Genomic DNA, 18,458 nt, shown 5'->3' with positions numbered 1-18,458 from the left:
TTACAAAAGAGGACGCATTAAGGAGCACCGTCCTTTTACTCCCTCTGTTCGCTGTTTGAGAGGAGAAGAGCACATCATATGTGTGCGAGATCCAATCTGGTCCGCTGGGACTGCCATTCGCAATTCCTGTAAGGTTGTGGTTTTGATGTTAAAGGTTATGTATTTTCATCATCAGATCTTTCATTCACTGCCAGCGGAGAAGCCCTGTTTCCCATTTTCACCTGCTTTTCGGGATGTTTCCGATAGCATCCGTTAAGTAGTCCGTCTTGCTTTTGATCTATCCCTGACCCGTCCCGATCTGTCAGGGTCTGCTTGCCTCCATCTGTGCTCTGGTCTGAGCAGCCAGACACACATACAGGCATCTTAACAAGAGCAAAATGCAAGGAAGACCAACTTCACACCGCAGCCACCCTCCATTTTTTTTGTGCTCATATTTATTAAGATTGATGCATTCTTTTTCTCAGTTTAACAAAGGTCTGACAGGAAGCACCTTCCAAGTCACCATCTGTTCAGTCTCATCTCGTCCGCTCTGATGACTGGCTCTACTGTGCCGTCTGTCTCCTCAGCCATGGAGTTGTCTGGGAGGGGGGAGATAGCTGGCAAGGAGGAACCTCCGCGCCTGTCCTCCAGCAGGCTCAGCTTGAGCGACGGGGACATGCTGGCTACAAAGCGGTCATTAAGGGAAAACGGGGAGCTGATTCTGTTCTCTGTCATGAAACTAGGGCAGGGGGACAATGGATAGCTTGCCGTCCAGCTGCTCGTCCATACAACAAACCATCTCTTAGACACAGCGTTTAAGTGAAACGATTTCACTATTTGTTTCCTGTGTTGTCAGAGTTCCACTGACTTCACTAAAGGTGTTATGTGATTGTGATGGACTGGCTCAGATGCAGCAGGCAAGATTTGTACTCTTCCATTGTCACCAAGACTGGGCACAAAACGTCACCTTGAAAATCATTAAGCGTTTTGAGAAAATGCATGTTTACCCAGCCTCAGACGTTCACCTCAGTATCCAGGCTTTAACTGTGGACTTTAACACAGGAGCAACGCAAGAAGTCATGCAGCTTGTTTGGGAATAACCAGTTTGGGACGTCATCTCCTCTCAGTCCCTGGCCCCGTTGCTCAGGCATCCAGCCAGGACAAGCCTGGGCGTTCTCGCAGGATGGACAGCCCCCACCTATTTGTCCAGTTAACAAAGCCCAGACACAGTCACCCGGCCATTTTTCAGGCTTGGACACCCTCCCACCAAGCTCTTTCAATAAGAACCACAGCTAGAAAGCTGGTGGTTCAAGCCAGGTTTTTTGGGAGAGGCTTTTGTTAGTAAGCCATAATTGTGCAACCCCTAATTGTAACCATCCTGAAATTGTAGTATGAGGAAATGCTAATACATAACATATCTGCTGGGGATGTAATGACATTCTTTTACCATTCATCCCTCCCATGCCATGTTTAAATGGTCCTCTAACAACTTGGCAAACTTTTATCTTCTGAGTTGATTACATTGTTTTATTTAGGTCAAGAATGGACTTGAAATTCAACTTTCCAGCCAACAAAGAAGAGAAATCCTTCAAAAGAAATGGAAAACGAACACTCCTTGACAACCGGGTAAACTCCCATCTGCTGCGAATGTGCGATACAATCGAGACCTCTGAAGCAGCTCCCAAACGAACCTTCACATGAGAGATTGTTTGTTTGTCATCCGCCGACGAAAGCCAAGCGCCATAAAATATCTTAATGTTCTCACCGCGGCAACCGAAGCTTCTCTTCCTGTAACTGCTTAATTAAAGCGGCGTAGCGGTCGGACAGTGACAGGCATTAAATACGAAACAGCGGCAGGAAGTGTCGGGTTTGCGTCGCAGATGGGAGATCGGTTGGCGGGCGTATGGTTAAGATCTGCGTTTTTGCGCTGCAGAAGAGATTTTAAAAAAGTGTTTTTATCAGTCTTTATGTGAAGTCCATCCAGCTGAATCAGTGATGAGGCTTTTTTAACTGCACCACAGCTGCTCTGTTTATGTGAGCGTCACAGTACAAAAGGATGAAGAACTGCTGTTTAAAGCAACGTGGACTGACTGGAGCTGTGCAGTTAATACTGTGCGTGAGAGGAACAGCCAGTGATTTTTGTCATGTGTTTATATTCTGAGTTGCAGATGGAGAGAAGAGTAAGGGGGGTCCCTGTATCTCATTTGCTCTGGCAGAAGGGGCCATTAAGAGATTAGACCCCCTGGGTTTATGTGGCCTAGAGGTTCGGATGCATACCAGGTACTCTGACTGCACTGACCCCTGTTCAGTTCTGGTAGGGACCATTTGTTGAGCGCTGTCACATGACCATCCATCTACACAAGATGAGACTTAAAGGAAACAACTTTTTAAGAGGCATTAATCTCTTCTGTTCTATGTTCATGGATGTTTGTGTGATGGGAACAACAGTGGTCACTATTGGCAACAACAGTGGATGCAGCAGAATATCACATATGTGTCTTTGCTCACAGCTTCCACTGTCAAGTTTTGCAGGATTTTGTTTTCAGAGCTTCATGAGACTCATCGCCCGTCGCTACAAACCTGCCAGCCAGTCCAATCACTGCTCTCTCCACTCCAACCCACCGGAGTGCTTTTTACTGACCACTTCAATTAAAATACTTCAATCGCCACACACTGGGAACCTGAATTGGTCCTTTTGGAGAGGCTGGCTCAAAATGAGTAGGTGCTTAGATGCTCCCTCATGCATTATGTATAAGAGTACATATTCATCCTGTCTACACCTGATATTAACATGCGTCTCAGGTGGTCCCATCACAAGTGGACCTCTGAGACACATTGTGATCTGATCACTCAAACCACTTGCTGATGTGGTCTGGAACGCATTTGACCAAATATCCTCTGTAGTGTAAATACTAATGTGTGCTGATGTGTGTCCAGCCAGGACATGACAGGAAATATGTCATCAATGCAGGACTTTTTAGCCCACGCTATCTGCCTCTTGTCTAGCTGACATAATAACTGTAAGCAGGGCCATTTGAGCTTCTAGAGGAAGTGATGTAGGCAGCAATAGAATCTGATCACAAGCTCCCATCACTGCCGGACTTCAGCCACCTCTGACTCTTAAAAGAAAGCACAGGCCTCTGTAATTAGTTTATAAAGCAGGGAACATAAAGTCCTCTTCCGCTCTCATTCGTATGCTGACTGCTCATCTGTATATCCCCTGTCCCCTCTCTCCTCTCCAGCAGTTAATTTAAGGAGCAGATGATGGAAGTGAATCCATTAGAAAAGAGTGTGATTTAGAGAGCTGTCACCGTCCTGTTCACTCCTTCTCTTATTGCTCTCCCTGTCTCTCTCACACAGACACACACTCATTCTGTGCATGTGTGACAGAGTTTTTTTTTTTTTTTAAATATACAGAATAAAATATTGCATCGCAGTAGAAGCAGAAAGTTCAAAACCTAGACATATAAAACAATAAACTATCTGCATGGCCAGATGCCAGTTAGAGGTAGGTGAGAACATGTTTAATTTCTTTCTGAACTGACCCTTTAATGGAGCTCTACCACCACAGATTGAGGGCTAATATGATGTTCCCTTCCACTGTACATCTTAATAAGTCAGCTGCACTCCACTAACTTATTACTCCACTCACCAGAATGCATTTGGAATGACCCCACCCCACCCCCTTCCACCTCCCCCCCTGACATCACGGAGCGACACAACCACACACTCCACCAGCAATTAGCTCATTAGAGCGGTGGCAGCGAGCATGACGGACGGTGCCAGCATCGCCACTCTGGCAGAGGAGCTATTGATTGGCTGCTCTCATCATGCAGAGCAGTTATTTTCCTCTCGGAGTATACTAAATTTACACATGCGCCGGATAACACAGCAAAAACACACGAGCGCATCCAATTTCATAGACGGGGGCTTAAGGATTTTTTTTTTGCGTGGGCGGCGGGTGTTTGTGTTTTTTGGACGTAGGCGTCTGTTTTTCTAGACCACCGCCAGAACCTGAAAGGAGGATTGTTCCTAGGAGAGTGTGTGTAGTGGGTTTACATTCATTTTCCATGAATATAGACGTGGTACACCAGTAGTCACTGCAGTGCAGAGAGAAATCATACAAAAAGAAAAGATCATCATGTTGGCTCGAGACAGGACTGAATCACATGCTTTCAGATCTGGCCTGAAGCTTCTGCAGCACATCCTCCTCTTCCCCTCTGTCTATTTCCTGCCTGTCCTCACTTCAAACTGAACAATGTTTTTTTTTCTTCTCTCATTTCGTCCCAATGCACTAACAAAGCAGAGCTGCGTCATGTCACATGCTTTTACATTCCATCATTTATATCTCTGGTTTTGATGCATCATTGGGTTTTTTGTGCAATTCTACTGAAATTTTACATCATAATTTATTATCAATAAGGGGCTGGTGTCAAAAAGAAATAAAACCAACCCATTAACACAGCCCCTCCTCATCCATATACCTCTTCTTTTTTTTTTTTTAAAGATTTTGTTGGCATAGACGCCTTTATTTAACAGTACACGGACAGGAAACATGGGAGAGGGGGGGGTGTGACATGCAGCAAAGGACCTCCAATCGGGATTCGAACCGGGGTCGGCTGCGTATATGGCATGCGCTCTAACCACTCGACCACCTGCGCGCCATCCATATACCTCTTTTAACCGATTACAATTAATACCCCATTTTTTTTACTCATTATGTGTCTCGTGTGGGTTAGTTAACTCCACTATGTGTAATTGGAATTGGAGGCACATTTTTAGGTGGTGTAACTACATCAGTGAGTAGATGTTTTTTGTACCTGTGATAAAGAAGGTTGAAATGAACATCTGTCTGTTTCCTTCTCAGTGAAAACAGCAAAAAAGCAGCTCCATATCTATCAATCACACTTTATTTATATAGCAGCTTCTCATAACAGGTTAATGTAGTTCAAAGTGCTTCACAGCTGATTGACAAGCTGACAGAACAAGTGTAGACTGAGGAGAACATAAAGAAAAGGAATCAAATCAAAGAACAATTTGAAACCAATGCACGAGAGAAAATAAGTGATAAAAAAGAGAAAAGGTTAGAGTTAAACTAGGTTAGAAAAGATTCAACAGAGAAAAAGAAACGGATGACTAAAATCGATAAGATTTAAAAATATATATATAGAATGATAATAATAAAATAAAGTAGAATATAATTGTAAAACATCAAATTAAAATAGAATAAAGAGATTCTTATTTTCAAAGCCAGACTTAACCAGTAGCTTTTAACACCTCCTCCACTCTGTCACAGATAAGATAGGTTGTATCCACGAGGGAGCCAAATCATTTCTCATGTGTTCATATGTTAACGTTAGCCATCTATACTGTTACTGTAGTAACTGTTACCTTCAGCAGTTTAACACACCTCTGATTGTACATGTAGAACAGGCGTAACAGCAATTGTGATTCTTGGTAAGACTGCAAACGATTCTCAGAATCACAGTTTTCTTTACACAATGAAAACACAAATATGTAAAAAGTCTTTAAAACATAGAGATAGTTTGTAGCACAGAGTTGCTTATCCATCCCTGTCAGTAGCCCTCTGCCTCTTCCTCTTCCTCTCCTCCTCCAGACCGGCTGTCTGTCTCATCTGCTTGGCTCTCTGCCAGGCTGCTCCAGACTCTGCCACTGTGTGTGTGTGTGTGTTTTCAGTGTGTGTGTGTGTCAGATTACCGTTCCTGCTTTCTATCACCTTTTTCTAAACCCCCAGCATGTGCATCCACCTACTTTCCCATTCCACACACCTTTTTATTCTTTACATCCACATGAATACTCTTGGCCACTTTAGCCGAAGGGGGCCTCGTAAATTTTCGGGGCTTCGGCATAACATCTCCACTCAGGTGCACCTTCTGATTAAAAAGTTGCATCATGGCGGATGTGAGTTCTGACTGTTCTCTCTCTCCAGGCGACGGGAGCGCTCACATTTCACCCAGCTCTCCCCGGGCCTTTTTAATTAATACCAACACCGGTTTTTATTAACATCTTCCTCCATTCCTCCCTGTGGCAGCTGTCTGTCTGATTACAGAGGAGGAGGGGGGTGGGGGGGGGGGGGGGCAGACCGAACTCGGAAAGTATGAGCCGTGTGCTGTCTGTCTCTGCACCTAAAAGCACACTGCTCTTTTCAGTACAGTTAATTGTACAGTCGGAGCAGGAGGATAATTGGTGTGTAGTGACCAAAAGCAAATGCCACACTCTGAATATGATTAGCAGCATTAGAGTGTTTCCTGGAAAAGAGAAGAGAAGCTATTGTGATGGAGTGCTTTTAACAGGGATGAGAAATGGATGGAAATGAGCATATTTGCATATTTAATCAGCTCCCAACACTCACCTTAACCGTTGCTGAGAAACACTGGATACATCCCAACATTGTGCCTGGAGCTTTCCCTGATTTTAGGAATTGGGTGGGAATTTTCTGGCAACAACTTCACCTACTTCCAAGGAAAAGAGTCTGAAGTTAAAGCTCCAGCAACACTTGTATTAAAGGAGAAGTTTATTAACAGACCCAACGCGTTTCTTCTCCTTTTACTACTACGTGTTGCCGGAGCTTTGACTTTCCCTGTTTTTCCCATAAAACGCGGAGACTGCGTAACTGGAAGCGAAGCTCCAAGCGACGGCCAGTTACCAAGCAGAGGTGGCTGACAGAGTAAACAGACTCCACGGAAAAAGTTAGCAGCGAAAAGATGACTGATGTGCCGGCTGCTGACTCTCTCTCCACCTCTGCCTCCGTTCCCGTCCTGAGCTGTGATGAAACCTGGCTGATTCTCTCGGCCTGTGCGTCACGTCCACATGACCGCAGCGACCAGCCGGCTCAAACAGAACATGTGGCGTCTGTGAAAATGCCACGCTGGTTGTTTTTTTTTTAATATCATCTGTTGGTCAGAGCTCAGTGAATAAAGCCACAGATTATAGTATATGAATTGAGTTGAGATAAAGCAGAAATACAATAAGACCGGTATGGTACACGCTGATTGTGAGCTTGGCCTTTATTGTAGGCTAAAATCCAATCAGCCTTAGATTCAGAGAGGGCTCCAGCTGATCAACAGTCTCAAAAAAAATAAATAAAACTCAGCAAATTTAAAAAGTTGGAACCTGTCAAAGTTTATGAATTTAGTTTAGTCTATGTAATCTAAGAACATGGTGGTAAAAGCAGGTTATAAATGTGGCTCGTCCTACTTCTACACAGCTGACAGACTGCCTCACTGACCCAGTGTGCTGGTGTCAGGCTGCTGCTCCACCAGGTGCTGAGTCATGGAGCAGTGGTGCAGATTACCACGGGAAGCGAGGGTGAGTGTGTGTGTGTGTGTGTGTGTGTGTGTGTGTGTGTGTGTGTGTGTGTGTGTGTTTGGGGGGGAGGGGGGAGGGGCGTAGGGAGACACTTGGAAGAGCGAACGTCCTCTGCCTCAGCGCTCCTCCTCCTCCTCCTCCTCCAGAGATAAGGCCCCCTGAAGCACCGTCCCAGCCCCTCCCCTCCTCCCTCCCCTCCCTCATTCACAAATCCTCCAGCATGACAGCAGACAGGAAGCTGCACATGTGCTCAGGAGGGAATACTGGGGGAATAGAATGAGAAAGACTTGCAGGTGCTCATAACACACAGCGGTTGCCTCAGACACACTCTGCAGAATCACTCCCCAGTAATTAGAGATGAATCAGTCAATAGATCCAGATGAGATATATTGATTGTGATCAATCATTGCCAGTTTTTCTGGGGCAGCTGTGACTCAGGAGGTAGAGCCTGGACAATGAAACCTTTCTAACGACCCACTGAGCAACAGCTGTGATACTCAGGTGTAGACCAGAACAACATCAAGCGGTCTCAGTCCTGTCACACATTCTGGAACATGATCCCATCTCCATCTGACTCAGCTCCCCTAGCCAGACACACTTTGCATGCTGGGATGCAAATGAGTGAGATCAACAGTTGTTAGCAGCTAGTTGGAGAATGAATGGAGGTGGGACCTGAAGTAAGTGTGAAGTACGTTGGCTTCATGATGTTTGGACAGAGATTGGTAGATATTTGGGCAGATGAGAAGAAAACAAAATGCTGGAGAATATCTACAGTGCAGGAACACCACAGTAAGAAATGATGGAGCCTGAATGGAAGTGGAAGGAAGTGATACAGAGAGCACTATCTGTTGTTTTATCAGCAACAAAAATCACAGTGAGAGAAACAGCAGCTGTTCTTTCCGTTCAAAAAGGAGTAAACCTGGTCCGTCCTCGTCTCTCTGCTCCCTTTCCTCTCGCTTAATTATCTCGACCGCTTTCTCCGCTAACGTTTTCTCTCCCTTCACACCCAAACATACACACACTCTGTCCTTATCTCCGTCTCGCCATCTTCACCCATCCCTGTTCTCTCTCATTATCTTCTTTCCTCTTCGTCTACTTCCTATCTTTCTTTGACTCTTTCTTGCTTTCTCTTTTTCACACACACACACATACACATGCACACGCACACACACACACACACACACACACACACACACTTTTCCTCCCTCCGTCTCTCTTTTCTGCGGCTTGACCAGCTGGGTGGAAAGAATCACTTGTTTATCTCTCCCGCTGTCCGTCAGGGGCTTTTGCTTTGCCGGCACCGTTGCCTAGCAACTGCAGCCGAAGCCGACGTTGGCAGCTCGCGCTCTCTGTCTGTGTGTGTGAGAGAGGGAGAGAGAGGGAGAGAGAGAGAGAGAGAGAGAGAGAGAGACTCCATGTTGACACGGCAGGCTGAAGACAGACTGACGCGTGCCATCCTCACTAGCAGAGTGGCTGCCAGCCTTTGTGCGGCTCACAGTGGAGCTACAAGGCCAAGGTGTGGGCCTTGTACAGTTGAGACACACACACACACACACACATACACACACACACTCTCCACAGTAGACTGAGTCCTACTGTGAGTTCACTCCACATCTCAACATGTTTGATTATTGGTTAATCTGTCTTTAATTGTATTTTCAGTCTATTTAATATTAGATACTGGCAACAAATGTGTGTCAGACAAGGTGTCATGTTACATATTGTGCTTGAGAAATTGCAAGTAATCGATTATTAGAAATGCTGACAATAATGAACTCTGAGCAATAATGAACTGTGTATACTATCGTGTCTCATTGCCCATTTTTATATCTTATTTTATTTTATATGCTGCAATTAGACTGCTCAAACCCAGTTTCATTGTCTACTTGCAATGACAATAAAGCTCTATTCTATTCTATAAAACCATTAGAACCAGTGTTGGATACCAGTGTCACCTCCTGTATATTATTTTTAAGTTATAACCACATCATGAAAAGAACGATTGTTTTACTTCCCCAACATCGCTTTTATTTTGAAGCCTCTTTAGATACCTGAAAAAGTACAGTGATCAACTCATTGGAAAAATTAGAAAATAGAGGAATGTCTGAAAAAATGTTGTATTTCCTTTTAAAGGGTCAGATTTTCAGAAATACGCTTATTCACCTCAGTACTGAGAGTCAGAACAGAGGTAATACAGTAATACTGTCTTGTTGTCATTGTGAGGTTGCCAGGCAACCGGAGGAGACTCCAGAAAGCCTGTAGGTGGATGCTGTCACTGGGCACAGACTCAGGTTAGCTGTCTTTGTGCTAAGCTGAGACTTCCTGTGAGACTGCTTGGCGGCACAGAGTAGCCCGGCTATTAATCAAGTTAGTGTGATGGTTAATCTGTGCTCTCTGGCATACAGTACACGTTCAATTCAGGCCAAGCCTCAGCCTGTGGAGCTCATTGTCTTTCAGTACCACGTCTCCTCTTGCGTCACCCCCCCTCTTTTTACCCTCCCTTCCCATTTCAAAGCAGTCATATGTATCATTGTGCAGAGAGAGAGAGGGAAAGAGAGAGAGAGAGAGATGCTGGGAATATTTCTCCCTCTTTTTGAAGCTCTGAATCGGGGGTCCAGCTATCTCAGCAATAGCGCCCAGGAGACTGCGGCAATGCAATGCACGCAGCATCTGTCATACCCTAGCATAAGGATGGAGAATTGGCAAGCTGTGTGGATGGATATGGGTGTGTGTGTGTGTGTGTGTGTGTGTGTGTTTGGGCTGGAGGAACAGTGCCAGACCCCCCCCCCCTACTACCACCCTTTTCTCTCCTTCCTCTCCTGAAGCCCCGGTGCTACCAGTGATGATGCTGGGAAGGGGGGGGGGGGGGCGGGCATGTCTCCAGGCATGTGCAGACAGGACCGGGCAAGAGTCAAGCTCCTGCTTAACACTGCCTCCCACTGTCCAGCCTCCAGCTGTCTGTCACACCATCACCAGTGCAAGTAGAAGAAAAAAAGTTCCACCTTTCTTTTGTTATCTTCATTTTTTTTTAATACTGCTGTTATTATCCATCATATAACCCATTAAACCCAACAGCTGCATGCAGATTAAAGTGCTGTCCTCTACTTCTATTGGTGTGAAAGTAATGAATGGGAGTGTATTGTGTGTGTGTGTGTGTGTGTGTGTGTGTGTGTGTGTGTGTGTGTGTGTGTGTGTGTCAGCTCACCTCAAATGACTCTCCAGCAGCAGTTTGTCTGGGAGTGATGATGTCACAACGTCCCCATTATGAATACTGTATCTCTCTCTCTCTCCCTCTCTCTCCCTATCTCTCTTTCTCTCTCTCTACTGACCTCACTTCCAATCAAGATCTCAACCCCCCACCTCTCCGCTCCTCCCACAATCCCCTAGTGTGGCTCTTCCGCTCCCGTCTCTGTTTAGTTATTTAGTTGATGGGCTGCTTTATAACACATGTGCGTGTCCATCATGAATCACAGCATTACAGGCTTTTTTTTTTCCTTTTTTTTTTTTGTCGCACTCATCCATCTGCGTTGGCTCCAAGTGATCAGTCAGAAAGTGCACAGGGAGGGAGGGGGGCGGAAAAGGGAGGGGGGAGTTTACCGGACCCTCAGAACACTCCATCCATCTCAATTGCACCCTGTCAGTAGATTTAATGGTCTCTGTAGAAGAAGTCACATGGAAGGCTACAGCAGAGCAGCTTATAGATGGCGTCAGTGCATGCTGGGAAATGAATGTGTGAGTGTAGTGGGTGGATTCAAATCGTCCTGCTATACTGTCATGCCTTTGTGTATTCATCAGCTGTGTGTGTGTGTGTGTGTGTGTGTGTGTGTGTGTGTGTGTGTGTGTGTGTGACACTTTCTAAGTTAGTTTTTGCAGTTACTGTTTTATCTGAGTGGACTTTACACACATGATGAGTTAGACTGCTCTGTTCTGGTTTAGTTTAGTTGTTGTTGGCAGTCTGTGGATAAAGCCTGTGGTTTGTGGTATGAAGGGATTCTAATATTTTGCCTTGTGGTCCACTCACTGCCAGTCCTTCATTACCAGTGTGTTAACCCTTTCATACTGTTCATAATTAGTCTCTTTCATCAGTCATTAATACATGTTTGATTAATCCTATGGAAAAAAGGACATTAACAATCACTATTTGTATAGAGTCACCTTAAATTCAACAGCTTTGATACAGGAATATGTGGATTTGTATTGTGGAGGAGTTTGAGCTTAGTTTAGTCTCTGTCTGCAGTCATATTCTACCTACAGTATCACCCTGTGTGTGTGTGTTCCTTTGTGTTTACTCAGTCTTCTCTCTGGCTGCCAATGCTGACAAATCAGTGTGTATTGGTGGAAATATGCTGTATGCAGGTTATCCAGTGTTTGTGGATCTCAGTCTATTGAAAACTGTCAGGTAGCAAACGCTGGTATTGAATGTTTGGTGTTAGAGTATATTTTTCCGCTCCTTGTGTTTCGATAACATTTAACTTCTTTTGTTAAGTATTCATTTTTTGTTATATTGTAATTAGAGATGCAGTGATCAGTCATAACTGGGGCAATTTTCAGCTGATCAGACATGACCAGTGACCTGCCATTAGAATCATGTATCCCTTTTTTTATGTCTGTCAAATTTCTACACAGGTGCAGTATGATGGCTTATATCATGCTCACAGCAGCACAGACAGTCCAGACACACACACACACACACACACACACACACACACACATTCACGTTTTTGTTTTGGAGAAAAATGTAACTTATTGAATTAATTAATGTTTTTTGTGAGCAAACAATTAGATTTTAATTTTCCACTAAAGAAAAGTTACAAAAACATTTCACTGTTCTTAGAAAGAAAGAAATAAAATATATAAAGAGAAAGGAAAATCTTTTTCTATATTAAATTCTTATAAAGAAAGAACATGGTCAGACTTTTAAAAACCGGACAAGAAAATTGCAATCAATGCATCTCTAATATTAATAGACAGTAATGTAGACATTCTATAGTAATGTATAATTTAGGATTCAGTATTGAAACTCAGGTTCTGTATCAGTGTTAGATGTTCCAGCCACAGACCAACATGTCTGAAAAAAAAATGTACAAACCATAGAAATCATTTAAAAATGGAGAAATGTGTAGCCGTTGTTTCTCACAGGAAGCGATCTTGTGTTAAATGAAAACCTGATGAATGAGATGAAATTGTAAACCTGACATTCACTCATGTTACAGGCCAGAAGACGTGCCTCCACCTCCATGGAGTGTTCCCCTACATCTACGTGCCATACGATGGCTACGAGCAGCAGCCGGAGCGCTACATGCGCCAGGTGGCCTTCAGCATCGACAGGGCCCTCAACGTTGCCATGGGAAACCCCGCCTCCAGCGTCCAGCACGTCTTCAAGGTGGTGCAGGTCTCTGGCATGTAAGTGAACCGACACCACACACACACACACACACACACACACACACAGCAGGAGAGATTAAAAGCAGCATGAAACATGACTAAAATAACACATGTGACATGATGTATGATGAGTGATGCTTCATGTTGTCTTCTAGGCCTTTCTATGGCTACCACGCCAAGGAGAAGCACTTCATGAAGATCTACCTGTACAATCCTCAGATGGTCAAGAGGTAAGCTCACTTGCAGATCGATGCAGGTTTAATGTTGAATAGGGATCATCCCCACGCCCCCGTTGTTTCATGTTAGCCAAACGGCAGACGGCATGCACACGACTCCGCCACCTCTAAACTGAAATCGATGGCTGCGCATTCAGCTGAGCAAAATTGATCTGGTGAGTGTGTGTGTGTGTGTGTTTTGTATGCGCACATGCACGGAAGCACACCAGACTGATTAGTTTGCCAGAGAGAGAGAGAGAGAGAGAGAGAGAGAGAGAGAGAGAGAGAGAGAGAGAGAGAGAGAGAGAGAGAGAGAGAGAGAGAGAGAGAGAGAGAGAGAGAGAGAGAGAGAGAGAGAGAGAGAGAGAGAGAGAGAGAGAGAGAGAGAGAGAGAGAGAGAGAGAGAGAGAGAGAGAGAGAGAGAGAGAGAGAGAGAGAGAGAGAGAGAGAGAGAGAGCTCAGTGTTAGTGGTGACAGTGTGAGAGGAGCCATGCTGGCAGAGAATGACTGACTCACACTGAGCTTGAAGAGGAGACAATATATAACTGAGAGACTGGAGAGAGAGAAAGAGAGAGAGAGAGTGGAGAATAGGAAGGAGACTAAGATACTGATTGAATAAGTTGGAGGATAATGGAGCGAGGTAAAGAAAGCAAGGCAGAGAGAGAAATGGACAAAGAGGGCGGTGAAGACAGAATGAAAGAATAAGAGAATGGGAGGAGTGGCGGACCTCATCTCTGATCAGTCAGTCTATCAGTCAGCTGCACGGTGCTCTGACCTTACACAGAGGGGAAACATGACTCCAGGAAAGACTTTTAAATAAGCTTTTTTACATACACATGCTGGCTCGGTGTGACTGGCCGACAGAGATTTGCATCTCTGTTGCAACACGACCGAAAAACATTTAGTTTCCTGCAAAGCCCTCCGTTTGTTTGTCAGTGGAAAGCTTTTAATCTGAAACAGCGGCGGCAGGAAGTGTTTTTATCAGCGGAAACTTAACACAGCCAAGAGATCACTAAAAGTGAAAAACGAAGCAGATATCTGAATGTGAAACCACACAGATTGAGAGATCCAGCTAACCACTCGGCTGCCGAGGCGCTCCACATATATCATCATTACGCATGAAGCATGTTGATATTTTCACATAATGTTCTATACCAGTACACGACAAAGGAGTGCATTTCCTGAGTCATGTGTTTCCAAGCTTTATTTTTCTATTAGCAGTAACTAGAAATGAGAGAGTGATTTTCAGCAGGTTGTTGTTTAACTTGTTCCCTGTGAGGACATTTGCATAAAGTTGAGCTTTGATTTTGACTTTGAAATTCTCCATTTAGCATTGAGGCGTGTCTCTATTGTTTGAGTCTGTTTGCTGCATTGATTTTTAACCTTTCTTTTTAAAAATGTGTTTTTTAACAAGTCCCTCAGCTTCATGAGTGCAATACACAATCAGTGAAGTAGCCCTTTAGCTTCTTCTTGTTTTTCTTCATGACGTGGAGAAAAGGTTTTGACTATAATGACTGTTAACACAAGTGATCAGACACAGACCAACAGCCAAACTTATAGCAGGCATAGAAGCCTTGATTTCCAAAGTAGAAGTACCTTTAAAGTGTTTAAGATACCAATTGAGTATTTCATTACCCATTCCACATTTAGGTCTCTGTCTTTTATCCAGTGTAACAGCTAACTGCTATCAGCTAAGCACGCTAACTCAAATTCACTGGTCGATTCCTTGAAGGTATGGAGTACTGATACCCAGCCCTACTAATGATCCAGAACCAACCAACCAGGATGGCACCAATGGATCGCACCTTTTTTATATTGCAATGTGTGTGTGTGTGTTGCAGGGTGTGTGAGCTGCTGCAGAGCGGAGCAGTGATGAACAAGAACTACCAGCCCCACGAAGGCCACATCCCATACCTGCTGCAGCTCTTCATGGACTACAACCTGTACGGCATGAACCTGGTCAACCTGGCAGCCGTCAAGTTCCGCAGGAGCCAGAGCAAAGGTACTAAAGGACCAAGGGTGAAGAAGTCTGGATAATTGGATAATTTCCTTCCCTTTTGCCATATCTTCTTTTCCTTTTTTTTGTTGCTTTAAGATTAAGAAGAGGTATAGCTGTCTAGCCCACAAAATCATACGCCAAAACAACCCTCAATGAAATCTGACATTCACCCTCACCACCTACCTCCTCTCTCTTGGAGGGCTTCTCAGGCAGGTGTGTCTCTGTGCTGTCAGACAAGTGGCCTACTTCTGTCCTCACATCAGCTTCAGGACACAGAACACCGCTGTTCTCAGTCTCTGCTGGACATTGCGGGCAAAGCCGGGCTTCTCCCCCCCGCTCGCTGCATTGTTCCCTCCTGGCTCAGCAGGCATGGAGAGCAGGGCCATGGAACGCTGCCATGCCTCGTGTCATCTTGAATTAGTCTAGATCTCACCGTAGCCTCAGGACGCCTCCGTCGTCTTTTGAAAGCTCTCTCTTGTTTTCATCTTCTTCTTTTTCCAAGCTTTGTCTGGTGGTCAGTCCTCTTGTGCTTTCTCTGTCCTCCCTGCATTTCTTTCTCTTCTTTACTTACTGTCATTTTCCTTCTTCTGGTAAGTCAGCCTCTGCCCACTGCCTGTTTTGGCCATTTTAAGTGGCTTCCCTCACTGCACACTAAGGACTAGTTGGAAGCACGTCGCCTCCAGGCAATCTTTTTTGGAAATCAGAGGTTGTGGAAAAAATTAGAATCAAAAGGTGTGAGGAAAGAACAGGAACATGCAAGGAAGTCTCTTTCCTGTTTCCCTGAGCTCTCTGGAGTTGAGTGGCACACAGAGGAAACAAACCTAATCCAGGTTTTACCTTCAAACACTCAGCAGCAAAACATTTGCACTTCTATTTGTGAAATGCAAAGAAAAGTTAGGAAACTTGCCAGACTGGTATAATCTTTGTCTGATTTTTTTGCAAGAATATATTTATATGTTCTCTGTGGAATCACAACAAAAATGAAGTTTGAACAAATAAGACATGACACACAATTGAACTGTTAAGTAACTTCTTAAACTTCTAAAATTGTCATTTCAACACAGCCACTTATATCTGTGTGTTTCTGTGCTTCAAGTGTGCAGAGAGTCCTGATATATGAAGACACACAGGGTTTGAAAAGTAGTATACAGGACAACTTTATAGTTAGGCCTACATGTTTTGGCTTGTGGCCTTCATCAGGGTCATCATACAACACATTACAAACAATATTTAATTCAGGTTGTTAAAAAGAAGAAGTTTTTTACTTTATTGACTAAGATCTGTCTGGGATAATGATTGGCCTAAATTCCATCTACAGTAGATACATTAGCTGATACATGCCTTGATGCACATCATTTTCACGTATTTTCACGTATAATTTTTTTAGCTTTTTGAATATTTTTTGAGCAAATTTGACAGCTGTAAAAACACCCCAAATGTCTTTTACTCTGAAATTTGATGACTTTTCTTAAAGTAGCCCAAAATACACAAAAAAAGGAAAATATTTTAAATGTTCTACTTTTGTATAGATGCTTCAAATATTTGTTCATTCAGGCTGTTCTGGGTCAAATATGACCCGTATCTGTTGACATGTATTATAGTGAAATGAATAGTTAATAGTTTTAATCATTCTTTTTATGATGTAGCAGTGAAGACTGATGCCTCTAATGGTTCTACAATAAACCCCACACTTCCAGAAAGTCATCATTATTGCTATGTTATATTTTCATGTCTTAGGTCAAATAGGACATGATATTGTACTGTTTTTGGTGTAAAAGCTAAAGCTGAAACATGAATCAAGGTTTAATCACATTTATTGATGATCAGATCGACTATTGATGCTTTCTAAACACATCTATGGTTCAACATTTGGTATAGACACTTTGAGGAGATTCTGACCCAGAACAAACTGTAAGAGTGTAGAATATGAACAGTATGTAAAGGTTAACTTAAATATTACTTGTAATGTGTTTGATGACCCTGATGAAGGCAGAATCTGAATCATGTCGGTCTAACAATACAGTTGTTCAGTACACTAAGTGTTGCTGGAGCTTCTCTCCATGTACCGAGGTAGTGAGTGAGTGAAGTCGTGCCAGAAACCTCTACTGTGAGACACGGGGTTTGCACATTTCTAAGTAGGCACTGACCCCAGCAGTCACCTGGGCCTCTCAGAGGGAGTGGCTAACTGAGGGTTAGGGTCTCCGTTGGACCCTGCCCAGCTCCACTTCCTCCCGACGGAGACTAAAGCCCAGATAGCCAACTCTGTTTGATCACAGCTTAGTCCTAATCTCAGACCACTACCTCCGCTCATCACGCCCGATCACACCTCTCTCCTCACACTCCCAGAGAGTATCCAGCCCCGCAGGGCCGCGTTCACATGTGAGGGCATTAAAAATTCAAGGCAGGAAATTCCACACTTGACTTTAATAAAGTTTTTTTTTTCTTCCCCCCCAAAATCCTCACGCTCGACTCACCTCCGACAAAAGCAAGAGTTCCCATGTTTGATCCACCTCTACACTGATGCAATCAATGGAAAGAGAGCTCCAATGCTCCACACAACAAAGAAACCAAAATACCCCAATAATAGGTACACCTGTTTACATCTCTTCTCCCCTCAAGCTCTAACATGAAAGCAAGTTCTTAATCTGGGATCAAGTGAAAGAATGATAAAAGGGGCCGAGCTGGTAAAATGGGCCACTTTAAGATGAATAGAACACTTAATGTGTTTTGAAGCCCATTACACAGCTTGAACACACACACCTCCCAAACACTGACGCTGAAAAGTGTCAAAAAATACTAGTGGAATGTGTCCTTGAAACACACCCACAATGTGACGAAACAACAGTAATAATGTTGCTTCATTATCATCTGTGGTCTACTGCAGTGTTAAAAAGGATATGTCAGGGTATTAAATCTTTCCAGTTTGGTAAGCTTGCTACCTGTTTAAAACAAGGGTTCATTATCTATATTTTGGTTCTGCTCACTTTCTGTTTGAGATAATCTGGCTGAACTCGTCTTAAGCGATGTCACCATGTTCTCAGATTTCCACAATGTTATTATCATAGATACACATAAAACCCAAAACTGCTTCACTATGAGCCAAGTTGGATCAAATCAGAACTTTTATTTAGTTGTGGTTTGGATGAGCAAATGACTCACACGCATGGATGTGTTATTAAAGTGCAAGATTCAAGTTTCATGGTTGGGTTATTGTCATTCAAAAACATGCTTTCACAAAGAATGAAATTTGCACTCAGGACCCAGCTGTGTAATAAAGTGACAGTTATAAAATTAATTAAGCTCAAATAATCATCTAAAAAACACCACTCAGCTGCTTTTTCACTGTACGGAAATTACAGCAAAAATCCCCCAGCAGCCCGAAAAGCATTATCCCCATAGATCACCACCAATGGCAGACGAGCTCAGTTATGCCTCTTTCTCTTATGATTTTTTGATTCATGGAGGTTTTATATTTGTAAAACTTTCATCGAGCCCAGAAAAGAGATTTAAATCACAATGTAAAGTCTGTGGGCTGATAGGAACTTATGGGC

General features: G+C 43.7%; 1 protein-coding gene across 1 annotated transcript in view; it reads left to right on the top strand.

Annotated features, from left to right (window-relative positions):
* rev3l (REV3 like, DNA directed polymerase zeta catalytic subunit) overlaps positions 1–18,458 on the top strand; it is a 79,746-nt gene that overhangs the window by 21,902 nt on the left and 39,386 nt on the right. Inside the window, exons 2-4 of the mRNA XM_053336785.1 lie at positions 12,522–12,711; positions 12,849–12,923; positions 14,750–14,910. Coding sequence (XP_053192760.1) covers positions 12,522–12,711; positions 12,849–12,923; positions 14,750–14,910 — 426 coding nt within the window. The remainder of the gene's footprint in view (positions 1–12,521; positions 12,712–12,848; positions 12,924–14,749; positions 14,911–18,458) is intronic.

This window comes from Scomber japonicus, chromosome 17 (assembly GCF_027409825.1).
Source record: "Scomber japonicus isolate fScoJap1 chromosome 17, fScoJap1.pri, whole genome shotgun sequence".
In the NCBI taxonomy this organism is placed as follows: Eukaryota; Metazoa; Chordata; class Actinopteri; order Scombriformes; family Scombridae; genus Scomber; species Scomber japonicus.
Note: the sequence above shows the minus strand (reverse complement) of the source record. Positions and strands in the feature narration are given on the sequence as shown.